Below are 23726 nucleotides of genomic sequence, written 5' to 3'. Positions count from 1 at the left end.
GACGTCCCAGTAGGTGGGGGAACTATCCGGACTGCTCCCTTTCTTTTAGAATGAGGCATAATTCCCGACAAAACAAAAATTAGCAGAACTGGCTGGAGCGATCTCACCGAGCGTCCGCTCTCGGCGCTATCTTGACACGCCCTTTGTCTGCAGTACTTTAAATGAAGCCTTGCTAGAGACATATATGGAGACACTGCGGTACTCATTTTCAAAAGAGAAAAAATGTCTCAAAAGCGTCACAAAGCACCAGATGGAAAACAAGAAAACGTCCAAGTTGCAGTTTTCAAAACTCAGATTTGAGACTGATTTCTCCACAGTTTATCTAAATCACAAGGATGCATGTGTTGGGTGGGGTTTGGGCAGGCTCAGAATTTGGCTGTTTTCCTGAGATAATGGATCAAGATAAAAAATGTCTAGGGCAAAAATTGGGATTTTTTAAATCTGGTCCTGTTTCAATCATGACTAAGTCACAATAAGGTGCTTTAACTGACCAGCTTGACTACTGGAGGGATTAAGGTATAACTCCCCCTTAATCCCCTAGTGGTCACTGACCCCCTTCCACCCCCTGAAGATGTCACAGTACAGAACAAGATCTGTGACAGCTTCAGATATTATGGCCATTCCTATTAGAGCAGCAAGCTGGTTCCAGGAGTAGGCTAGTGGTCAGTGCAGTGGACTGTAGAGAGAAAGGGACCCAATCAGTGTTTAAATTTTTAAGAAAATATTCCATTTTTCAAGAAAGAAAGAAATACACAAAAAAGAAAAACAAAGTTTACATCGCTCTATTTTTGAAATTTGTTAGGAGGTTTTTTAAGGAGAGCCTATGATCGAACAGCCTTGTGTTGCCGACTAGTATATGTGCTTTATAGCAGGATGTTGGCCAGGGCATCTACTGAGGCCCTTTTTCCTCCATTTTTTCCATTATAGAGTGGTATGTCTGCATGCTTTGCTATTCTGGCTGGTTTGGATGTGTTTGGGATAAGAATTTTAAGCATTTTCACCAAAACCTCTACAATTGGACTTGGATGTAGTATCAAAAGTGCTCCTCTATCTCTTCCTTTTTCCTGAGGAAAAAATTCTTAGATCAAGTCCAGTTGTTGGAGGAGTTTCTGTGGATCCAGAATTCCTTTTTGCATATGTGGAAGAACAGGGTTTCTGTTGTGGTTCTTGGGTTGGTTATAGATTTGATAGGCATAGGCAACTAAAAATAATCAGAGCACTCTTGGTCAAAAGTGACTGACTGGGTTAGAAACGGATTGAGTGGGAGGTGAGCGTTCACACTGACAATAATTGCATTATCAGTGGAGGTGGTGTTTATTTATTTGTTTAGTAGGATTTATTGACCGCCTTTTTGAAGGAATTCACTAGATCAAACATGAGCAGGAGGCAATTAGAGCAGTAAAAATATTCGAACAACAATACAAAGTATGGTATAGTATACTACTTGCAATGACAACACAATATGTACTAGAACATTGTTTGTTTTCTGTTTTAAAGCTGTTGCAGAAAAGACTATTTTTTTTCTTTTCAGTTTAAGCCCTGTGGGAAGGCAACCTGCAGTGCCATTGGACAGATACTTTCAAAGTTGGTGCTCTGGGCTTTGATTGGAGGTACTAGATTTTCCCCATTCTCAGCTAGGGAGTACAGAGGGTAAACATTTCTGCTCTGAGGCCCTATTTCAGAATTGTGAGCAGTTTGTTTCCTGAAACTCCCCAGGTGCTACTCAGGTAGTGACAAAGTGTTTAGATAGTTTTAATATTGATCCTTATTTAGTTATCTGTTATTGCTTGTTGTTTTTCCACCAGTTTTAATGTTGTCCACTGTTCTATTTCTTTGATATTAAACCCATTAGTTTATTAGCTCTGATGTCTTGGACTTACTAAGAATCCTGATGGTTTGTGTTTTGGGTCTGTGAGTGCTTTCGAGGAACTGTGGAACCTCTGGGAGTGTTGCCCCAGTGTCCTAGAAATCACAGGGAGTGGGAGACTCACCCTGAGGCAAACGGGACCTAGTCAGTGGGAGGAGGGTATCGGTATGAAGCACAGGTGCAGGCGGGTTTGAGCAGTGCTGGGGACAGAGTCTCTGAGTGGCCGCAGGGTTAGCCCCAGGTGGGGTGCTAGGTGTTCCGTGACAGGGGGATGAAATACTTCAGTGCACACAAGAAGAGTAGGACCTTGGAGTGATCATATCTGATAAGCTTAAGGTGGACAAACATAAATAGAAAAGTGGAAGGGAAGGGATTTTGGATTTAGCTCATACCTTTTTCCAGTTGTAATTCAAAATGTTACTGTAGGTATTTCCTTATTGCGGGAGGGTTTACAATCTAATTTTGTTCCTGATGCAAGAGAGGATTAAGTGACTTGCCCAAGGTCATAAGACGCTGCCGTAGAATTTCAACCTGGCATCCCTGGTTCTGGGACCACTGCTCTAACCATTAGGTGAAGGCAAAAGCAAGAAGGATGTTTGGATGCATAGGTGGGAATATAGGGGCAACTATCATCTCCTTTTTTTCCTGCTGGCTATAAGCCTCTAAAGAACCCTTATTTGTATCGTTATGGTGACCATATATGGTGCTCAGCCATGATCTTTGCTATAAATCATATGGAAACAGACTTAAAAGACCTAAACATGTACGTCCTGGGGAGAGGACTGAACAGGGAAAAAACACATTGTCTCATTCTCTCGTCCACGCACGCTCATGTAACTGATACAATGCTTCCAGTCCTGGGCTCTGCTCTCCCGATTGCAAACAGCCTGAGACTTTTAGGAGTGCATCTGGATTCACATCTCCAGCTGGTTGATCATGTACACTTGGTCTCCAAAAAAATGTTCCAGGCCATGTGGAGGATTCGACGCATCAGATACCTCCTTCCCAGAGACTTGTTTCGTACCCTTGTCCATTGGCTCGTCCTATCCCACCTGGATTATTGTAGTGGTATTTATGTGGGCTGCCAGGCCTCCTTATTGAAAACTTTCCAAACGGCTCAGAACACTGCGGCGAGGCTCATCCTAAACGAAAGGAGATTCGCACACGCCGACCCCCTGCGATTTAAACTTCATTGGCTGCCGGTACAGGAGCGCATTGCTTTTAAGATCTGCTCCCTAACACATAAAATCATCTATGGGGCTGCTCCGGAATACATGCTCCCCTTGATCGATCTTCCGCCTAGAAATGCCAACCCTGCTGCTCGGTCCTATCTCCACCTCCATTTTCCGAATTGTAAGGGAGTTAAATATAAGAAAATCTTTGCCTCGTCTTTCCGTTATTGGAGTCCCAAATACTGGAACATGTTACCTCGTCACCTTAAAACTCAAGTGGACCATGCCCTTTTTAAGAAGTTGTTAAAGACATTCCTCTTTGCTAAGACTTACCCCTCAATTTACCATGTTGATTAAAGCATCCCTTGTTCCTTACCCTATCTAGTTCACTTTGTTAGTTTCTTCCCTCCTACTTACTTCTTTATGCTTGCCTAAACTGTTAAGTCTGTACTCTTATTTAATTCTCTGTAAGCCACATTGCGCCTGCATGTGTGGGAAAATGTGGGATATAAGTCATAAATAAATAAATAAATAAAGAGGAGATATGAGAAACATTAAAATACTTCTGTGGTATAAAAGCATGTCTCTCTTTTCCCAGGGGGAGTCTGACCTCTTTGACTAGGTGTTTTGGAACAAGAGAGCATAAGATGGAGGTGAAAGATGGTAGAGTCAGAAGTAATAGAAGGAAATATTTATTTGTGGAAATGGTGGTGGAACATTAAACAGCCACCCAAAGAATATGGTGGAGATGAGAACTATATTTGAATTTAAGAAAGGAGGGGATAAACGCAGAGGATTGCCTCACTAGGTGTCTGTGTAAGTTGAGAGTGGGTAAGGAGGAGTTGTTTTGAAGGTTAGGGCTCTCTGTGTTTGCATTCAGTGTTCCTCTACTTTTCACCTTGCTCTGTGCCTTAATTATGAGACACACTGAGCTTTGGCATATGGCTGTATGAATGTGAGTTTAACCAGCTTTCCTACCCAAGGGTTGATGGATGTAGATGGAAGTCTGTGATGCCCTTTCTCTGTCCTCCTTCCCCAGGAAGAAGCCTGCAGCATGGCATGGGAACTTCTTACCCAGGTGTATGGAATCCCTAGGGACCGACTTTATGTGACCTATTTCGGGGGAGATCTATCAGTGGGACTGGAAGCAGATGATAACTGCAGAGAGATATGGCTCAGTTTGGGGTAAGTTTTTTTTTTTTTTTTTTTAAAGCAGTGAATGAAGCAAGTGATGCTGAACTTCATGTTCTGGGGCTCCGCTTCAGGCCTAACTTTTGGTTCCATTACGTAGCTTCCCACTATTCAAGAACCTGTGGGATAATTGTCCATCCACCAGCAGGTAGAGATAGAAAACACAGAACTGAGCTGAGACATATACCTGTAGCTAGATCAACCAGCTCTTCAGTATTTTCTATCTCCAGCAGGTGGATGGACATGCTGTTTAGCCTCTGGTTCTGAGTGCTTCGCTCCTGGTCCAGTTGGTCAACAGGTTTCCAGTTGAGCTTTGCAGGTGCCTGGTTTCCGCAAGGTCATATCTGGAGGTCAGACCCGCACCCCTCTTTTCCTTTCTCCTTTGTAAGCACGACAACCTTAAAAAAATAAATAAATAAAACTCACAAACTTACATTAAAATATAAAGCTTACGTCATCTGAGCTTTTATCCTGGGAAGGAACTGGCAGTGCTAAGTCCAGCTGTATGGGTGCAAGGGAGGGGGGGGGACTTGGCTTAGGCACCTGCAAACTACTTTGGAAGTGCAACAGCTGCAGTCGAGGGAATGGTGGCTTCCTCAGAGGTGGTAAAGCAGTGTTCCCACTGAGCGTCATCGGTGCACTGTGGAGTGTGCAAGGTGAGAAACCCTCAGGACGCGGGTGAGAATAGCAGCAAGGGCATTTCGGGAGACAGTGTGCAAAGTACCTCACGAAAGACTCCAGAGGAAATTGAAAAGACATTGGATAGGAGGTAGTGTTCTATTGTGGATTAAAAACTGGTTAAAGGATAGAAAACAGAAAGTAGGGTCAGTATTCTCAATGGAGAAGGGTAAAAAGTGGGGTTCCGCAGGGGTCTGTGCTGCGACCGCTGATTTTTAACATATTTATAAATGATCTAGATATGGGAATAACTAGTGAGGTAATTAAATTTGTCAGTGACACAAAGTTATTCAAAGTTGTTAAATCGCAAGAGGATTATGAAAAATTACAAGACGACCTTACGAGACTGGGAGTCCAAATGGCAGATGACGTTTAATGTGAGCAAGTGCAAAGTGATGCATGTGGGAAAGAGGAACCCAAATTATAGCTATGTCATGCAAGGTTCCACATTAGGAATCACGGACCAAGAAAGGGATCTAGGTGTCGTCGTTGATGATACGTTACATAGTAACATAGTAGATGACGGCAGAAAAAGACCTGCACGGTCCATCCAGTCTGCCCAACAAGATAACTCATATGTGCTACTTTTTGTGTATACCCTACTTTGATTTGTATGTTGAAACCTTCTGCTCAGTGTGCTGCTGCGGCTAAGAAAGCAAATAGAATGTTAGGTATTATTAGGAAAGGGATGGAAAACAAAAATGAGGATGTTATAATGCCTTTGTATCGCTCCATGGTACGACCGCACCTCAAATACTGTGTTCAATTCTGGTCGCCACATCTCAAAAAAGATATAGTGGAATTAGAAAAGGTGCAGAGAAGGGCGACGAAAATGATAAAGGGGATGGGACAACTTCTCTATGAGGAAAGGCTAAAGTGGCTAGGGCTCTTCAGCTTGGAGAAAAGGCGGCTGAGGGGAGATATGATAGAGGTCTATAAAATAATGAGTGGAGTTGAAGGGGTAGAGGTGAAGCGTCTGTTTACGCTTTCCAAAAATACTAGGACTAGGGGGCACACAATAAAGCTACGAAGTAGTACATTTAAAACGAATCGGAGAAAATTTTTCTTCACTCAACGTGTAATTAAACTCTGGAATTTGTTGCCAGAGAATGTGGTAAAGGCGGTTAGCTTAGCGGAATTTAAAAAAGGTTTGGACGGCTTCCTAAAGGAAAAGTCCATAGACCGTTATTAAATGGACTTGGGGAAAATCCACTATTTCTGGGATAAGCAGTATAAAATATTTTGTTTTGAATTGGCGCCGAGATCAGCAACAGGAAGGATGCATGCAGGGCAGCACTCCGGGCAGGAAAGAGGGGGCTCTTTCCTTTTTCTTAATCTGTACAGCACTGTGTAACCCTAGTAGCGCTCTAGAAATGTTAAGTAGTAGTAGTAGTTTCCTCCCCCGAAGGCGGAAGAGGTTACTAGACCACCCGGGCAGTAGTAAGTAAATATAAAATGCCCCAATCTATCCACCCTATCAGACTAACTGTTCACTCGTCCTCTAGATTGTTCACTTGTCTTTAGATTGTTCTCTTGTCTATTAGATTGTAAGCTCTTTGAGCAGGGACTGTCCTTCTATGTTTAAATTGTACAGCGCTGCGAAACCCTAGTAGCGCTTTAGAAATGTTTGTTAGTAGTAGTAGTAGTAAGTAAGGGGAGGGGAGGCTAGAGATTGGCAAAACCCGCCCGGTTGGCTGGACATGTCCTCAAAAAGAGGACATGTTCGGGTAACTCCAGACATACAGTAACCCTAACTAATATTAGCTAAAATAATGTAATACATAGGAATACAAAGCTATGCCTAGGCACCAGCTAAACAAGGTTACTGGACTAATAACATTACAAATTAGGATACATGTGTATATTTTATATACAAGTCAAAAACAGGCAATTTTACTTAAGCAATTGTCTAACTTCCACATATTTTGATTTTTTGCGGTTCGCACCTTCTGACTCCCTATGTTCCTACTCAGACCCTTAAGCGCTCTAATCCGCTGTGCAAAGGGTTCCATTTACCAGGACAAAAAAAGAACTAGTGAAAGTGGGCACCCCTACCTTGTACCTTGGCCCAATTTAAGGCTGCTAGTGTAGGTCAAATAGATTTGTATTTATTTATTTATTTGTTGCATTTGTACCCCACATTTTCCCACCTATTTGCAGGCTCAATGTGGCTTACATTGTTCCGTGATGGCGATCACCATTCCCGGCATGAGAAATACAAGTTGGTATTGCATTACAGATCATAGGTGATAGAGTAGATTAAGCAGTCAAGTATAGAGCATTCATTTTCGGGAAGAGAAATAAAGAGGTGGTGCGTTAAAGTTCTTTCGTGTCGAAGTACCCGATGCAATTTTAATATGTGCTGCTTGATTTGCATACAGGGCAGCTAACCACGTTATAAAAGCTGGCCAATTCCCACCTTCCTGAGGGTCACAAACATAAAATCCCCGTGCACTCGATGGAATGCTTTCTCAGCATTGTCTGCTATTAACATAGAAGGTACCCATGAGCAGCCCATATTAAATGAATAACTCTCTTAATGCTATCTGTAGTCTGGCACACTGCTTGAAACCTGCCTGATCTGGATTAATCAAATTTGGCATCTGGGGGGGACCAGTCTATTTGCTAGGATCTTGGCTAAGATCTTCAAATCCACGTTAATTAATTAAAGAAATTGGACAATATGAACCACAGCAAGTATCATCCCATCCTGGTTTACAGAGTAACTTAGTAACATAGTAGATGACGGCAGAAAAAGACCTGCATGGTCCATCCAGTCTGCCCAAGATAAACTCATATGTGTATACCTTACCTTGAATTTGTACCTGTCTTTTTCAGGGCACAGACCATATAAGTCTGCCCAGCAGTATTTCCCGCCTCCCAACCACCAGTCCCGCCTCCCATCACCGGCTCTGGTACAGACCGTATAAGTCTGCCCTCCCCTATCCTAGCCTCCCAACCACCAACCCCTCTTCCCCCCACCTGCTCCGCCACCCAATTTCAGCTAAGCTTCTGAGGATCCATTCCTTCTGCACAGGATTCCTTTATGCATATCCCACACATGTTTGAATTCCGTTACCGTTTTCGTCTCCACCACCTCCCGCGGGAGGGCATTCCAAGCGTCCACCACCCTCTCTGTGAAAAAATACTTCCTGACATCTTTCCTGAGTCTGCCCCCCTTCAATCTCATTTCATGTCCTCTCGTTCTACCGCCTTCCCATCTCCGGAAAAGATTAGTTTGCGGATTAATACCTTTCAAATATTTGAACGTCTGTATCATATCACCCCTGTTCCTCCTTTCCTCCAGGGTGTACATGTTCAGGTCCACAAGTCTCTCTTTATACGTCTTGGAACACAAATCCCATACCATCCTCGTAGCTTTTCTTTGCACCGCTTCCATTTTTTTTAACATCCTTCGCAAGGTACGGCCTCCAAAACTGAACACAATACTCCAGGTGGGGCCTCACCAACGTCTTATACAGGGGCATCAACACCTCCTTTCTTCTGCTGGTCACTCCTCTCTCTATACAGCCTAGCAATCTTCTAGCTATGGCCACCGCCTTGTCGCACTGTTTCGTCGCCTTCAGGTCCTCAGATATTATCACCCCAAGATCCCTCTCCCCGTCCGTGCCTATCAGACTCTCCCCGCCTAACACTAGCTAAGTGCTTTGAAAATATGCCTCAGTGGGAATAGTGATTCCCACTGAGGCATATTTTCAAAGCACTTAGCCTTCCAAAGTTCCATAGAACTTTGGAAGACTAAGTGCTTTGAAAATATGCCTCACTGTATTCATAGCGGGTGGGAGGTTCTGTCCACTCTTTAAAGCATTTAATACCCCAGCTAGTAAGTACCCCTACCAAATGTCTTGTAGAAACTGTTGGTGGAACCATCTAAACTTGGAGGATATTGCCAAGGGGAGATCTTTAATGACTGACAAAATCCCAGTCATGGAAATAGGAGCTACAATGTAGTAAATTTAAAACGAATCGGAGAAAATCTTTCTTCACTCAGCGTGTAATTAAACTTTGAAATTCATTGCCAAAGAATGTGGTAAAGGCGGTTAGCTTAGTGGAGTTTTAAAAAGGTTTGGACGGCTTCCTAAAGGAAAAGTCCATAGACCGTTATTAAAAGGACTTGGGGAAAAATCCACTATTTCTGGGATAAGCAGTATAAAATGTTTTGTACATTTTTGGGATCCTGCCAGGTATTTGTGACCTGGATTGGCCACTGTTGGAAACAGGTTGCTGGGCTTGATGGGCCTTTGGTCTTTCCCAGTATGGCAGTACTTATGCACTTAGGGGATAATCCCTATGAGCTTTTCCTCAAGTGGATTTCCTGAAGAAAAACTATCCCTAGCATTAATCTCAGTTTAAGCCCTTCACATTGGCACAATCAATGTAAACATATGAGCTAATATTGAAAACTTTTCCAAAACAATGATTCAAACAGATATGTCTATTATGTTTCACATAAATAGCCCCAACATACCAAGACCTAGCCCTGCCCCTCCTCTCTACTCCCACCCCTCCTTCCCTTTCCATTTTTTTCATATGGGGGTGGGGGTGTGTGTGTGTGTGTAGTGAGGAAGTAAACATTAACTCCAGGGCTGTTAAGACCTCTTTATTTTTATATACGTTCACCCCAAGAGAGTTATCGTTTCAACTTCAGCAAACAGTAATGGTGCAATTCCCAATCAAATTGAAATACAAGGTAATGTGGATGGAGCAAGAGACCCTGAACTTGGCTAACAAAGTAAAGCACTGTGGCCAACTCCCGACCAGGTCACCGAGTCTGCATGCACGGTGTGTGCAGGTCCTTCCTCATGCCTAAGAAAGGATAAACCCTCAATCTTAACTGCCCTGTTGCTCAGGGTGCCGAGCTGGTGTCTCCTGCGGTACGTCTAGTAGCGCTTTAGAAATGATAAGTAGTAGTAGTAGTATTCGTGGTTTCCAAGCAGTGCCAGGAGGCCGTTTGCTGCTCTTTGTTCTATGCCATATCGTAGCTGACTGATTGCTCTTCTTTAGCAATGCTGTAGTCACATCCTGTGGAAGATTAGCCACGTTCAGCTGTTGTAAAGCCCCTCCACGTGTCATCAGGGGTTAGGGTTCTCTTCATCACCCCGTTTGCCGTAAATTGTAATCCAAATGGGAAGCCCCACTTATATTTAATATCAACGGTACGTGGAAACATGGTAACTACAAATTATTTGCACCTGTGAAAAATGTTAAAGCAAAAATTTCCTGGAATATCTCAGTTCTCAAAGACTTCCACTGCAGGGGTTTTTTTCCCTTAGCTGGAAGTTGTGCAGACAAACAACAATATCTCTAGGTTTATCTCAAGAAAAATGTCAGGAAGTATTTTTTCACGGAGAGTGGTAGATACTTGGAATGCCCTCCCGTGGGAGGTGGTGGAGAGGAAAACGGTAGCGGAATTCAAGCATGCGTGGGATAAACATAAAGGAATCCTGTGCAGAAGGAAGGGATCCTCAGAAGCTTAGCCGAGATTGGGAGGCGGGGCTGGTGTTTGGGTGGTGGGGCTTGTTCTGGGCAAGACTTCTACGGTCTGGGTCCTGAAAATGGCAGATACAAATCAAGGTAAGGTATACACAAGAAGTAGCACATATGAGTTTATCTTGTTGGGCAGACTGGATGGACCGTGCAGGTCTTTTTCTGCCGTCATCTACTATGTTACTATGGTATCTCTTTTAGGGTCCAGCACTTGATGTGCCCTATCTAGCTTGATCACTGCAGGCTCTGCCTCTGTAGAATCTCCCGTTTGTAAAACATGCCAAATAATATCCCGCACCGCCTTAGTATGCTGATTCCTCTGGAACCACTCGGAAGTGCAATTTGTTTTTCTTAGACCTGTTCTCAAGAACCTCTACATGTTCCCAAAATGCTTTAGTGTCGACACTGCGATTCATAAAAGGTCTGGATTCCTTCCACGTGTTCCTTGCATTGTCCGAGCCTCCCTTTGAATTCCTCCTGCTTGGTGGTCATTGCACTAATTTCTTTTTTAATGTTATCTAAAATGTCCTTCAGATCTTGGCGTAACAGCTTAGTCTGATTTCAATTCTGTTTTCCGTGTTTATTTTATTATTTTCAATTAAAAGCTGAACATCATAGAAACCGTATCATTATACAAAATATGATTTACAACACTCCTTCTTACTCCATTCACATGTTTCCATCTTTCCTTCTCTCATATGCTTCCCCCCTTAAGTCTGATTTCAATTCTGACATCCATTTATGGATGTCGTGTGCTCTTACATCTTCACTTGCGCCATCAGTATCTGAGCCAAAATCAGTCTCCATCTCCGACTCTCCCACCGCCGTCTTGTTCACCCTGCTTTCAGGAGCTCTGAGTCTCCTCAAAACATTTTTCGCATTGGGTGAGCATGCTATTTAGCAGTCTCCGACCTCTTACATGCATCCATGACTCGGGGTGCCAGCAGCACTTAAAATCATCATCTGGGAGTCCGATTGAGGGGAAGAAAAGCAGATAAATGAATCAGCCCATATGGAACATCAGCCCTGAGCTGTCATTCCAGCAGTAGCCTATCCAGGTCACAAGTACCTGACAGAAACCCAATTAGTAGCATAGATCGGACAGACTTTATGTCCTTTTTGACAAACAGAAAAGGAGCCTGACGGTGTCCCAAGTCCACAATTGTGAGGTGGCTTAAGGAGACGATTGCATTGGCTTACCTACTTGCGAGGAAGCAACCCCTTTCCGTTTTACGAAGCGAATGGGCACATCATAAGCAGAAGCCTCCATTATCGGGTGGATGTTGCAGCTCGCTCTGGGACTGTTTTTTGAGCTTTGGTTGTGCAGGTGGCAAAATGCCAGGGGAATAGTAGGAAGTGACATAATGGAAGGAGAAATTAGGACTTGCCTGATAATTTTCTTAACATTAGTCCTTCCCACTTTTCCAGGAGCTTGCCCGTGGTTCTGAAGGTTAGGCAGTGCAAGGAAATATGTGTATTGTGTGCCGCCCATTGGGAGTGCAAGCTTTCAGAGGACTGAGTGCTTCACAAGTTTTCCTCTTTCTATTACAGTTGTTGTTTAGGTGTTTGTTTAGTGTCCAATGTTCCCATCAGTCTGTTCCCATATGACTTATTACGGGAACATTGGACACTAAAGGGTTATTAAGTTTATTTATTTATTTATTGCATTTCTATCCCACATTTTCCCACCTCTTTGCAGGCTCAATGTGGCTTACAATGTGTCGTTGATAGTAGATTAAGAGATAACAGTGTTACATAAAAAGTGGCGTAATGGAAATTTAAACAGGTAATTATAATAGATATTACTGATAGTAGGTAAGGTGGAGATGTCATAGAAAATAGCGTGATCGAAATTCAAACAGATAGATATACACAAGAACATTGTTGGTAATAGGTGAGGTTGTGATGTATTACATTTGTAGTTGCTGGTCTTGTTGGTATGCCTTGTTGAATAGGTGAGTCTTCAGGGATTTGCGAAAGTTAGTTAGTTCATAAGTAGTTTTTAAGCTGTGCGGCAGTGCGTTCCACAGCTGTGTACTCAGGTAAGAGAAATTAGACGCATGCGTTAGTTTGTATGCTTGGAACAACCTTCCTGAGCCCTTACGCCAAGCCCCCTCCCTGCCCGTCTTCAAGTCTTTGCTTAAAGCCCACCTCTTCAATGCTGCATTCGGCACCTAACCCTTACCGTTCAGTGAATCCAGACTGCCCCAATTTGACTGCCCCTATCGGACCGACCGTTCACTTGTCTATTAGATTGTAAGCTCTTTGAGCAGGGACTGTCTCTCTTTGTTAAATTCTACAGCGCTGCGTAACCCTAGTAGCGCTCTAGAAATGTTAAGTAGTAGTAGTAGTATTTTAGGCCTTTACAGCTGGGGAAGTGCAGATTAAGGAATGTTCGAGATGATCTTATAGCGTTCCTGGGCGGCAGGTCTACCAGATCTGACATGTAGGCTGGGGCATTTCCGTGGATGATTTTATGAACTAGAGAGCATATCTTGAACATGATACGTTCTTTAAGTTGAGTTTTCTCCTGAATTTTTCCATACTGCTTGTCTACGTAAATATGGAAGAGCTGGATGATCTTGCTACAGGTATGTCTCAGCTCAGTTCTGTGTTTTCTATCTGTACCTGCTGATTGATGGATATAACTTTTCCACAAGTCCTGGAATAGTGAAAAGGGGGGACTAATGGAAGGAAAATGATCAAGTAAGTCCTCATTTCTCCTTTACACGCCGAGACCCAGTGACACATCCCAGATACCTGAAGAATCAGCAGAAGGATCAGACAGTAACCAGGACACTGCTCTCTCTTACAGGGTGCCTGCTGGCCACCTGCTGCCATTCGGTATGAAAGAGAACTTCTGGGAGATGGGCGAGACAGGCCCCTGCGGTCCCTGCACAGAGATCCACTTTGATCATGTGGGTGGGCGAAATGCATCTGCACTAGTAAACCAGGACTGCCCAGATGTGGTGGAGGTTTGGAATCTTGTCTTCATGCAGTATAACAGGTGACTGTGGGATGGGAGAGATCTGGAACTCTATCGTTCTGGGGGTTTTTTTTCCTTGATCATAGAACTTTTATTTTGAAATATCTTTATTGTCCAATGCAACAAGAAGAACAAACAATATGCAAACCATCATATAAATGCAAACAGGTTGATCATGAAGAAATACAGCCAAAAGGACAATACATTTTATCGTTTACTCCCACCCCACTTCTCTATTCCTCCCCCCCCCCCCCCCCCCACACACACACACAACCCATCTCTTTTCATGTTTATATATAAACATTTTTTTTATTGATGACTGAAGAAAAATAACATGATCAGTCATGCATTGCACAAATATGCAGATAATATAACTGAATAAGATAATTTACATCCTGTCATCAAAAGATTTTGCATTATAATCTCCCGCCCCCAACCTCCCTTTGATATGTATTTAATAATATAACAATTACACAGATAATTCTCCCCCCCCTCCCTCCCCAGAACCATTCTAGTACATAATACTAAACAGATCAACCAAACGTAGGAGAAGCTCTCCCCTTCTATAAGAACTACAATAGTCCCCAAGCCACCACCCCCCTATTCTCCCCCCCCCCCCCACCCTAATAGGTTTTCCTATAATACTGGAGCACAACGACCATAAGTGGGCTTCCACCAACATGCCTATAGAGGCATATCATTCTGCTTTTTAATAGTGATCTTCCAGGGATTGGGGGGGGGGGGGGGGTGGAATCTTGCCTTTATGCAGGGTAACAGGTAATGCTGTGATATTGAGCATGTTTCTGTAAGAAGGCACCGAGTATTTCTGAAGTATTCCTATGTGAGGGCATTTGGGACAGCAGGCTGACTCTGTCTTCTCTCCCTGTTACATGTGGAATCAGAGAAAGGAATGGGAGTCTGCTTCCTCTTCCCCAGCATCATGTGGACACAGGAATGGGCTTAGAGAGACTGCTGACAGTCTTGGAAGGCAAACGGTCCAACTATGACACAGACCTGTTCAGCCCCATCCTGACTTCCATCCAGCAGGTATGTGCTGGCCCAGAGCCACCCATGTGAGAATTCCTTCCATTTCTCATCACGCTTGAGCCATGACTCTTGAGTGCTGTGCTGAACCCCATGCTTAGGGCAGACCCCTGTCAAGAGGAGAGGCTGAGTTAATCCTGTTCTTACTACTTTCTTTTCTATAGCACTTCTAGAGCACATCGCAGGTCTGACTTCACTGGCAAGCATATTTGGTAAACTGACTTCTTTAATGTTCATGACAAATACAGTTCGTGCCGTTCCCTTCCACTATGCCGGTCCACTTGGATTCTGTTTGTTGCTCATCATTTTCATGTTTAGGGTTGGTTTTTTGAAATATGCTTCCACTACGGAGAAGGGCATAATTTCAGATTTAAGGAAGAGCTGAAAGCCTTTTTGTTGTGCGTATCACTTTCTAACAGAATAGTTTTTGTCTTAAAGACTGCTGTGACCAAAGCATCTTCAGCAGCTTCATTTTCTCTTTATCCACTGAGGTAAGGGGTAAAGGCCTGTCCACGGTCCTGCTCAGCATGAGGCCGGCCTTTGGAGCCTTCCACTCTGCAGAGATGATGGCTTGAATCACCTGGTGTGCCGAGAAGTCTTTAGTGGACTTAAGATCCCTCCCAAAATAAGGTCTTCTACAGTCCCTGACTCCTTGCGGCTGGAGCTCTGAAATACTCAGCATTTCCAGGGCCTGAGAAATCTTTGCCAGCTTTTTCCTCCAGAAGAGATAGACTGTTGTGTCATCGCCTTCCTCCAAAGGGTTTGCCACTGAAGATCATTCGTTAACCACACTCTAAACAAAATAACTCTCTTAACGCCAAATTAAATGTCAGACTGCACCTCAGTCCGCTTGATTCTCCAAATGGGGTCTCTTCACCTATGAGGATGCCCTTGTATGCGTAGGTTGCTTCCTGACATCCAGAGCGACTTTGGCTCCTTGAACTTGGCTTTGATAAAAAGGCCTTATGTAGCAGGAATTCAAACTCCGGGAAAAATATCTGACCTGCCCCCGATCCCTCTCAGGGAGATTCCGGAGCTTTCTTCAGGCCCAGGCCAGAATGTGAAACAGACTCTATAGTCACCAGCTGCTAAAGAGACAAGGTGGCAATCTCTCCTGTGTTAGGCCACGCAAGCCTTGAAGAAGCAGCTGCCTCCTCTAACACCCGCCTCTCCTGTGACTCAGTCTTTGAGGTTGCCAGTAGAGAACACTGAGTGGAATGATCTAAGCCCACCTTCCCCCCCCCCCCCCCCCCCCCCACCACACCCTGTTGAACACTACATTGTCCCGAATTGTTGCAGCAACTTCAACAGGAATAGCACTTTTTACACTTGGTCAACCTATGGTGGCCAGCGAGCAGCATCCGTGACTAACCATGCCCGCCCTAAAGTCTCTTTGATTCTACAACCAGCCAAAAACAACGACTCGGCAGCCCTTTCCTTTGCTGCTTCTGGCACAAACAAAGCTGTAGGTGGGAGGAGAGGGAAAGGTGGGGAAAACTCTTACCTCTGAGCTGCCCTTAATCTCTTGAGATCTTGGAGCTGTCTCGCTGCTGGCCTGGCACTTTCCCACGGGGATGCAAGACAACACTTGTCTGAAGAAGTTCTCTCCCACCACTGTACCACGCTGCCACTCTGACCTAAAGCACACAATCAAATGCTGCAGACAGGGGGGGGGGGGGAAGTCTTTTTTTTTTTTCTTAAACAGAAAAAGGGGGAGAGCGGGATGGAGGAAGACGGGTACTAGAATCCTGGATCCTCCCTTCAACAAGGCTCGCTGGGTGATCAGGTCTCCAGAATACTAGAGAGCTGGTGCTGCACGGTGTCTCTTGAAGGGTACAGCTCACAGATCTGTCCATCTATTGGCTGGCAGGCATGACGCATGAGCTCTGGACTGGTCTGGTGGACAAAAAAGGAAAATAAATTAGAAGTCTATAGGTATACCAACTCTCATATTCTCTCTGCTTTTATCTTTAATCCTGCTGTACGTCCTGCCTTTTGCTTTGTATGTTTTGCAGGTCAGGACACAAGTATTATTGCAGGAATCTAGGGTTCAAAAGTCTGCTGTCCCTATCAGGCAGAAGTCTTTATTCCCAGTGCTTGTATGTCTTCCTCTGAATGCAGCCACCATGGAGTTGGGGACAGTCTCTTCTGTGTATGTGTGCGGCACATTGAGTTTTTAGTAACGCTATAGAAATGAGAACCTGCAGCATAACAATGTTGTGTAGTCATGCTTTTCTTCATTGATACCTTCTCTTCTCACTCCACCCCTGCGGCAGGGCTCTGGGGCCCCCCCGTACCGAGGTCTGCTGGGGAAGACGGACACAGGACACTTGGACATGGCATATCGAGTTGTGGCAGATCATGTGCGCACCCTGGCTGTGTGCATTGCTGATGGCGTCTATCCAGGCATGTCTGGATCGGAGTAAGTATGTGGTCTGGATCTGTTATAACAGTGAGATTAATGATAATCTTGCATTATGGTTGAGTGGGGATGTTCTTGGAAGATCTAGTGGTCACATCGAGGAGGGCGATCTAGCGCTGGCTTTAGCAGTGTCATGGAAGGTAATCTTTTATTTTATTTCCTTTGGCTTGAAGAGTGGTTTACCGTATTTTTGCTTATGTACTCCATGGGGAATACACAGTTTTACATTTTACTGCAAGAGGTGCAGAGCATGCAGGAGTGCGGGCAGTACATGATTTTACATACAAAATAATGGCGAAGAACACCTTAACTAACCAGATGTTCAGAGTTTATATTATACAATCAAAACACTGGAATTTATTGGAATTGCGAGATATACAAAGATGCAGGCTATCTATCTACAAAACCAGTGTTTCCTGGCAGGTTATTCACAGGTGCTTGGTATTATACGTGAAAATATGGTAGTCGCTTTACCCTTTTTCTTTTGTGAGCGCGCACTGTAAACTGGGTAGGAGATCAGAGCATGTGACATGATGGACAGATTCGCCCCCGTGCAGCTCTCTGGCTCCCTGTCCCAGGTGTTGTGTGATCTGCATAGCTACCTCTCCACCCCTCCTCTAGTGTATAGTGCGTTAGCTGAGCTGCTCCTGAGGGTGATGGACAATTGACATTGCTTTTCTCATTTGATTTATTACAGACTGGTGCTGCGTCGTATTCTGCGCAGGGCAGTCAGGTTTGCCACCGAAGTCCTGCAGGCACCTCCAGGGTTTCTGGCCAACCTTGTCCCCACTGTGGCTGAAATTCTGGTAAGAGTCTGTAGTGTGGTGGCCGCCCAGCTACTCCTCTCCCTCCTTATGCCTGGGGGGGGTTCCTGTTGCAAATTGCAGTGACCGTGCCAAACGGCTGAGGGAACTGTAACGGATATACCAATCTCTGTAGCTCTTGCTGTTTCTTGGCAGATCTACGTATAATGTTCCCTGGTGCGGGAATAAAGAGAGAGGATGAGTGTGGTGGCCCCTAAGGAGAGCTGAATGGAAAGGAGCTGTGCATACTGATGTCCTGATGAGAACTGAATGATATGGTGTAGGAAGAGGTTGTATGTGGTGGAGTGGCTTGCAAAAATCTTCACTGTCTGTCACTGTTTTCACAGGGACCTGCCTACCCGGAACTGAAGCAGAATACAGACAGGGTGAGCCATGGTCATGCTGGGATCTTCTGCTAGACAGGTGGTAGACAGGATCAGCTGTAACTGGGAGGGCCTCACCCCTCCCCCTGCAGCTGATGGGCATATCTGCCTGTAACCCTGACTTTTTCTGAAGACTTCATTTCATACATAAATGTTTGCAATGAGTTAAGTTGCCCTCGGTGCAGGTCTTTGGTGAGTATGACAGTTTGAAGCTGAGTGCTTCCTGTGGTTCAGTGAAAGGGATCGGAGGTGTTGGGGGGGAGGGCAGCAGATACTGAGCACAGTGCATGTGCTTGCGGGGAGAAGAGGAGAATGAACACAATGTGTACGAGGGTTCAGGCTTCAATTCAGTGAGAAGGAAGGCAGAAAGATGAAGAAACTAACCGAACACACATGAGACAGGCAGAGAGACAGTGACTGGGGTGGGAAACATGGGCCATGAGGGGATCAGAGATAAGGGAGAAACATGTTGACCTGAGAGATAAAATGCATATGACACTGTCATAACAAAACTATGTAAGCCACATTGAGCCTGCAAATAGGTGGGAAAATGTGGGATACAAATGCAATAAATAAATAAATGATGGTGACAAGGGAATCAGGGAGACAGGAAGAGATGGCTGTGGGGAAGGGATGCAGGTATATAGCAATGGGGAAGATTGCGCGAAGAAGCATCTAGCATCAAGAGAGAGTAAGAAGGATGTGGAGAAGCCGGTGGCAGTGGACTTCTATGGTGAAATATAACATAGAGTATTTTTCCTATTACACTGCACGCTCGTTGGTGGTTCCACTTCTCACATTCCGTTGTGGTGGTGTTGACTCTTGTCTGGTATGGTTTTCCTACATTAAGACTCCTGCACACCAGGAAGTGAAGTGTGTGAGAGATAAGGGGTCCTCGGACATTCCTTCTGCAGTGATTTGACTGTGCTTGTTCTATGCAGATTATGGACATCATTAATGAGAATGAGACTGCCTTCCTGTCGTCGTTGCAGCATGGACGCCGAATCATTGACCGCACATTGCAGCAGGCACCACATGCTCGGGAGTTCCCAGGTGAGGCTGTGCACAGCATCCAGTCAGTGGCAGCAAGCATGCGAGATTGAGGGAAGGCCTCCTCAGCCCTCAATTTAGCTGTGGAAGGACTAGCCTGACTCAACAGAGAGAGAAAACAGCAGGTGGACATCCATTCCATGTCGCAGAAATTCCCATAGTTTTAAGTGGTTCCGATGTCTCAGTGGCAGGTTGGTGTGGGGAAACCCAGGTTCATTTCCTGGGCCCAGCCAAGACTGCTGTAAAGGGGAGATGGTGGAGAGTCCCAGCCACGGAAGTACCATCCCTTATTGGCCAGACGGAGGACACACATGTACTGGGTTTAGGAGATGGCCATGCTTTTTGGTTTTTGGCTAAAGGGAACTCGGTGATAAGGCTGTAGAGAGGAAGGAGTACAAATGGGGGAGAAGACCTATATACATTCTTTTTTTTTCCCCTGTGGTTCTCATGGGTGAATCCAGTGGTTTGGCTGTCAAATGGCAGTGCCCCCTAGTAGCTGAATCCAGTGCCCTGCAGCTGGTTGCCAGAGACACATGCGGTTTGTTCACTCCTGGTCAGAGAAGTATTGCTGGGATAGATGGAAAATGATTACTAAAGAGAATCTCCAGGTAGCTGGGCTGTAACTCAGCAGGGTATTGTTCTCATTGACCTGTCTGCTGCCAGGCCACAAAATGAAATCTGACAGTGAAAGATGTACATTGTGTTAGCTGTACTGCTATGAATTTACAGCCTGTCTCACTGACACAGACTACTCAATAATTACTGTGGATTCTTTTGGATTCGTATTAGGTAAATGAGACCTTTATTAGAGGTGCTAAAATCTACAATGATTACATAAGTAATGCCATACTGGGAAAAGACCAAAGGTCCATCGAGCCCAGCATCCTGTCCCCAACAGCGGCCAATCCAGGTCAAGGGCACCTGGCAAGCTACCCAAACGTACAAACATTTTATACAAGTTATTCCCGAAATTGTGGATTTTTCCCAATTCCATTTAGTAGCGGTCTATGGACTTGACTTGTCCTTTAGGAAACCGTCCAACCCCTTTTTAACTTCTGCCAAGCTAATATACAATGATTAAATCATCTAACTAAAAAAAGCTATAAGACAGATATATACATATTATGCATACAACATCACTGGTCAGGAATATCAGGCCCTTATCTCATCAGCTGGGAGGCCCGTTGCAGCTAAAGCCCGAAGTCTTATGACCAGGAACAAGTCTTTTCTACACGATGCGTCCACCCACAGATGAGCCTCAAAGCTCTGCTGCAACAAGCCCCCCTTGTTATTAAGCTAAAGCTTATTTTTCAGAGCCAAGGAAAATTACAGAATGCTTGAGAATAGGTAAACAAGCCATACTGTGGGAATGTGGTCACATGTTTCCATGGTCCAGGTGGCCATTCTGAACTTCGAAAACAAGCACCATCCTCCTCTTCACATACCAAATTAATTAGAGCTGTGTCTTATCTTCTGCATTCCAACTTATTTTCACAGAATCAAAGTTAAACAATCATTTTTAAACAGAATTACTTCTAATCAAAAATACAGACCCCAAGAGCACTTGTTAGTCAAGGCAGATAGAGTTGAAAAGCAATCTCTAAAATCCTTTTTATTACAGTTGTCATGGCAGAAATTGGTGTTGGTTCCCTTGGGTACATCACTCTTAGTTTCTGAATATATCTTTTTCTCATTTACAAGCAGGTCCAGCAATTAGGTTTTGTCGTGCTCAAAAATGTGATTGTACTTCCCCTCTTCTTTATTGACTACATTGGCTTCCAGTAAGTTTTCGTTTTCGATTCAAGATTCTCACTTTAGCCCACAGGGCATTGGATACAGATTCTCTTGCATATCTGGTCACAAGTGTTACTCCTAATTGTCCTGCACGACATCTGTTTCTCTACTGAATATATATATTTTTTTCTCCCTCTCCCCCCCGTATCCTGCGCCCACTTAGACTTTGTAACAGTAAATGATGGCAGATAAAGACCTGAACTGTCCATCTGGTCTGCCCAACAGACTCATTATCAATTCATGATTAAACCAACCAACAACGAATGTGATATAAAATACTTGATTATGGTCTTTCTTTGGCATTTATGGGACATCGACTGTGGAACTTGTCCTTACGTTCCAACTAAGTGGGGACTTTATGGTTAAGTGGAATACAAATGACAAAATTAAAAATTAAATTAAACTACTGGAGTTGCCATCAAAGCCCACTCCAGCCTATCCAATTACATGTTGTCATTTGTTGGACACAGACTTTACAAGTTTGTCTGACACTGTCCCTCATGTTCCAGGTACTGAAGTTGCTGACAAAGCCCTTCTCTAGCCCATCCTAAACTGGCTTGCCATATACGGGACACAGACTGTACAAGACTGCCCGGCACCGGCCTTAGTTCTTCAAAGCCAGAGTCGCCATCTAAGCGCCTCGCGACACATCTACACACGTAAAACGATTTAAGTCATTTAACGTGAGATGCTGCATTCTTTTTCTTGGCTCCCAAACTGTGGAACTCCTTTCCCCCCAGGACTAAGATCTGAACTTTCTTATGTGAAGTTCAAAACTGGATTAAGGCCCATCTATTTCATCATTCTTTTCAATGACTTAGGGTTTGTGGTTGGACTTAAAAAGTTCAGGTTCTGCTACATGGTTCGTTTTGTCTCCGTAATACATTGACTGTTTTTTTTGTATTTAGTGTATGTGTTTGTTTTTTTCCTGACTGATAGTGGCGTTCCTTTCCCTGTCTTTTTAGTCTGTCAGCAGCTTTGTTGTGGTAACACTAAAGGTGGTATAGTAAACCTCTAATAAACCATTGGGAGAGGAGGGTTATCTATCTAGGGCAGTGATGGCAAACCTTTCAGAGACCGAGTGCCCAAACAGCAACCCAAAATCTAATTATTTATCGCGAAGTGCCGGTACTCATTATGGGCGGGGTCACCACATATGACTCCACCCCTATGATAGCCACACCCCCTTACACCAGCCATGGCACATATAAACAGAGATTGAGAGCGAGACAGAAGGGAAGCGCGCCGAGTGAAGACTACGCTTTTCGTTGCCGCTGCCGACGCTGCCTTAACCCGGTACGTTTTTTCAATTGCAGAGGAGGAGGAGATGGGGGGCCATGGTGCTGGGAGGGACGGAGGAAGGACGGGCGGGCTGATGTTTGTTTGGAAGAGGGAGGGAGCGAGGGCAAGCGGCGTGGTGCTTGGTGGGAGGGAGGGAGGCCAGCCTGGTACTCGGTCGAAGGGAGGGAGGGAGAGTGGGCGGAGCGGACCAGCGTCTGGTGTGCGTGCCAAGGGAGAGGGCTCTGCATGCCCTCTCTGGCACGCGTTCCGTAGGTTCGCCATCACCGATCTAGGGGATGGAGGTTGGAGGAGAAGGATAACTGCACAAGATAGTAGAGGAGGTGGTAGAATGGAGAAACTCCAGTGCCTTGGGGGCATTGGAGAGGATTAGTACCCCAAGGGCAGGAGGATAAGAAAGGTTTAGTGCAGTAAGGTACAGTACAGCTGGAAACTGGACAGTTGTTAAACCTGAATTCTTCCTGGCACAGTGATGTTGGTGTTTCTTGAGTTGATGTGGGGGGTGGCTCTAATGCATACGGTTTTTCATATCTTTTTTCTTTTTTTTTTGTATGCTATAGTGGATGTGGCATGGTCTTTGCACAGAAACCTGGGCTTCCCCTTGGATTTGATCAGCCTGATGCTGGAAGAGAAGAGCGTAGGACTCAATTCAGCAGCGCTGGATCAGTTAGCAGAGGAGGAGGCTCAGGCAAGTTAGTGGGAGAGAGGCTGCGCATTAGGGAGTCCATGTAAGGGTCTGAGTGAGACTGCCTTGTAGTGTCTGAAACCAGATTGAAAATTTCATTTTTGAGTTAAGTGGCTAAAATCTGCCACTTTCAAGGACCTTGGGCAATATATGACACGTTGACGGCAAAATAAATGACTATGTCTATGTCTCAAAGCAAGTTTCAATCACTGTTTTATATTATTATTATTACTGTTAGCATTTGTATAGCGCTACCAGACGCACGCAGCGCTGAACACCTGACATAGAGAGACAGTCCCTGCTCAAAAGAGCTTACAATCTAAATAATACAGACATACAACGCTTAACAATAGGAGCAGTGTATAATGTATGAGAAAATACCAAATCACTTGCAAAACACAATTCCCATAGAACAATTCTGGTCGCCGTATCTCAAAAAAGATATAGTGGAATTAGAAAAGGTGCAGAGAGGGGCGATGAAAATGATAAAGGGGATGGGACGACTTCCCTGTGAGGACAGGCTAAAGCGGCTAGGGCTCTTCAGCTTGGCGAAAAGGCGGCTGAGGGGAGATATGATAGAGGTCTGTAAAATAATGAGTGGAGTTGAACGGCTAGATGTGAAGCGTCTGTTCACGCTTTCCAGAAATACTAGGACTAGGGGGCATGCGAAGAAGCTACAATGTAGTAAATTTAAAACGAATCAGAGAAAATTTTTCTTCACTCAACCTGTAATTAAACTCTGGAATTCGTTGCCAGAGAATGTGGTAAAGGCGGTTAGCTTAGCAGAGTTTTAAAAAGGTTTGGACAGCTTTCTAAAGGAAAAGTCCATAGACCGTTATTAAAT

General features: G+C 44.5%; 1 protein-coding gene across 2 annotated transcripts in view; it reads left to right on the top strand.

The window, feature by feature from the left end:
* The window catches only part of AARS2 (alanyl-tRNA synthetase 2, mitochondrial), a 74264-nt gene that overhangs the window by 11456 nt on the left and 39082 nt on the right, over positions 1–23726 (top strand). For both annotated transcript variants that reach the window (XM_030195759.1, XM_030195758.1), the window contains exons 3-10: positions 4079–4224; positions 13232–13423; positions 14305–14449; positions 16723–16868; positions 17566–17674; positions 18019–18057; positions 18996–19107; positions 22758–22885. In XM_030195759.1, the coding sequence (XP_030051619.1) occupies positions 4079–4224; positions 13232–13423; positions 14305–14449; positions 16723–16868; positions 17566–17674; positions 18019–18057; positions 18996–19107; positions 22758–22885 (1017 nt within the window). The remainder of the gene's footprint in view (positions 1–4078; positions 4225–13231; positions 13424–14304; positions 14450–16722; positions 16869–17565; positions 17675–18018; positions 18058–18995; positions 19108–22757; positions 22886–23726) is intronic.

The sequence above is a fragment of the Microcaecilia unicolor genome, chromosome 3, assembly GCF_901765095.1.
Source record: "Microcaecilia unicolor chromosome 3, aMicUni1.1, whole genome shotgun sequence".
In the NCBI taxonomy this organism is placed as follows: domain Eukaryota; kingdom Metazoa; phylum Chordata; class Amphibia; order Gymnophiona; family Siphonopidae; genus Microcaecilia; species Microcaecilia unicolor.
This window is presented reverse-complemented; position numbering and strand designations above follow the sequence as displayed.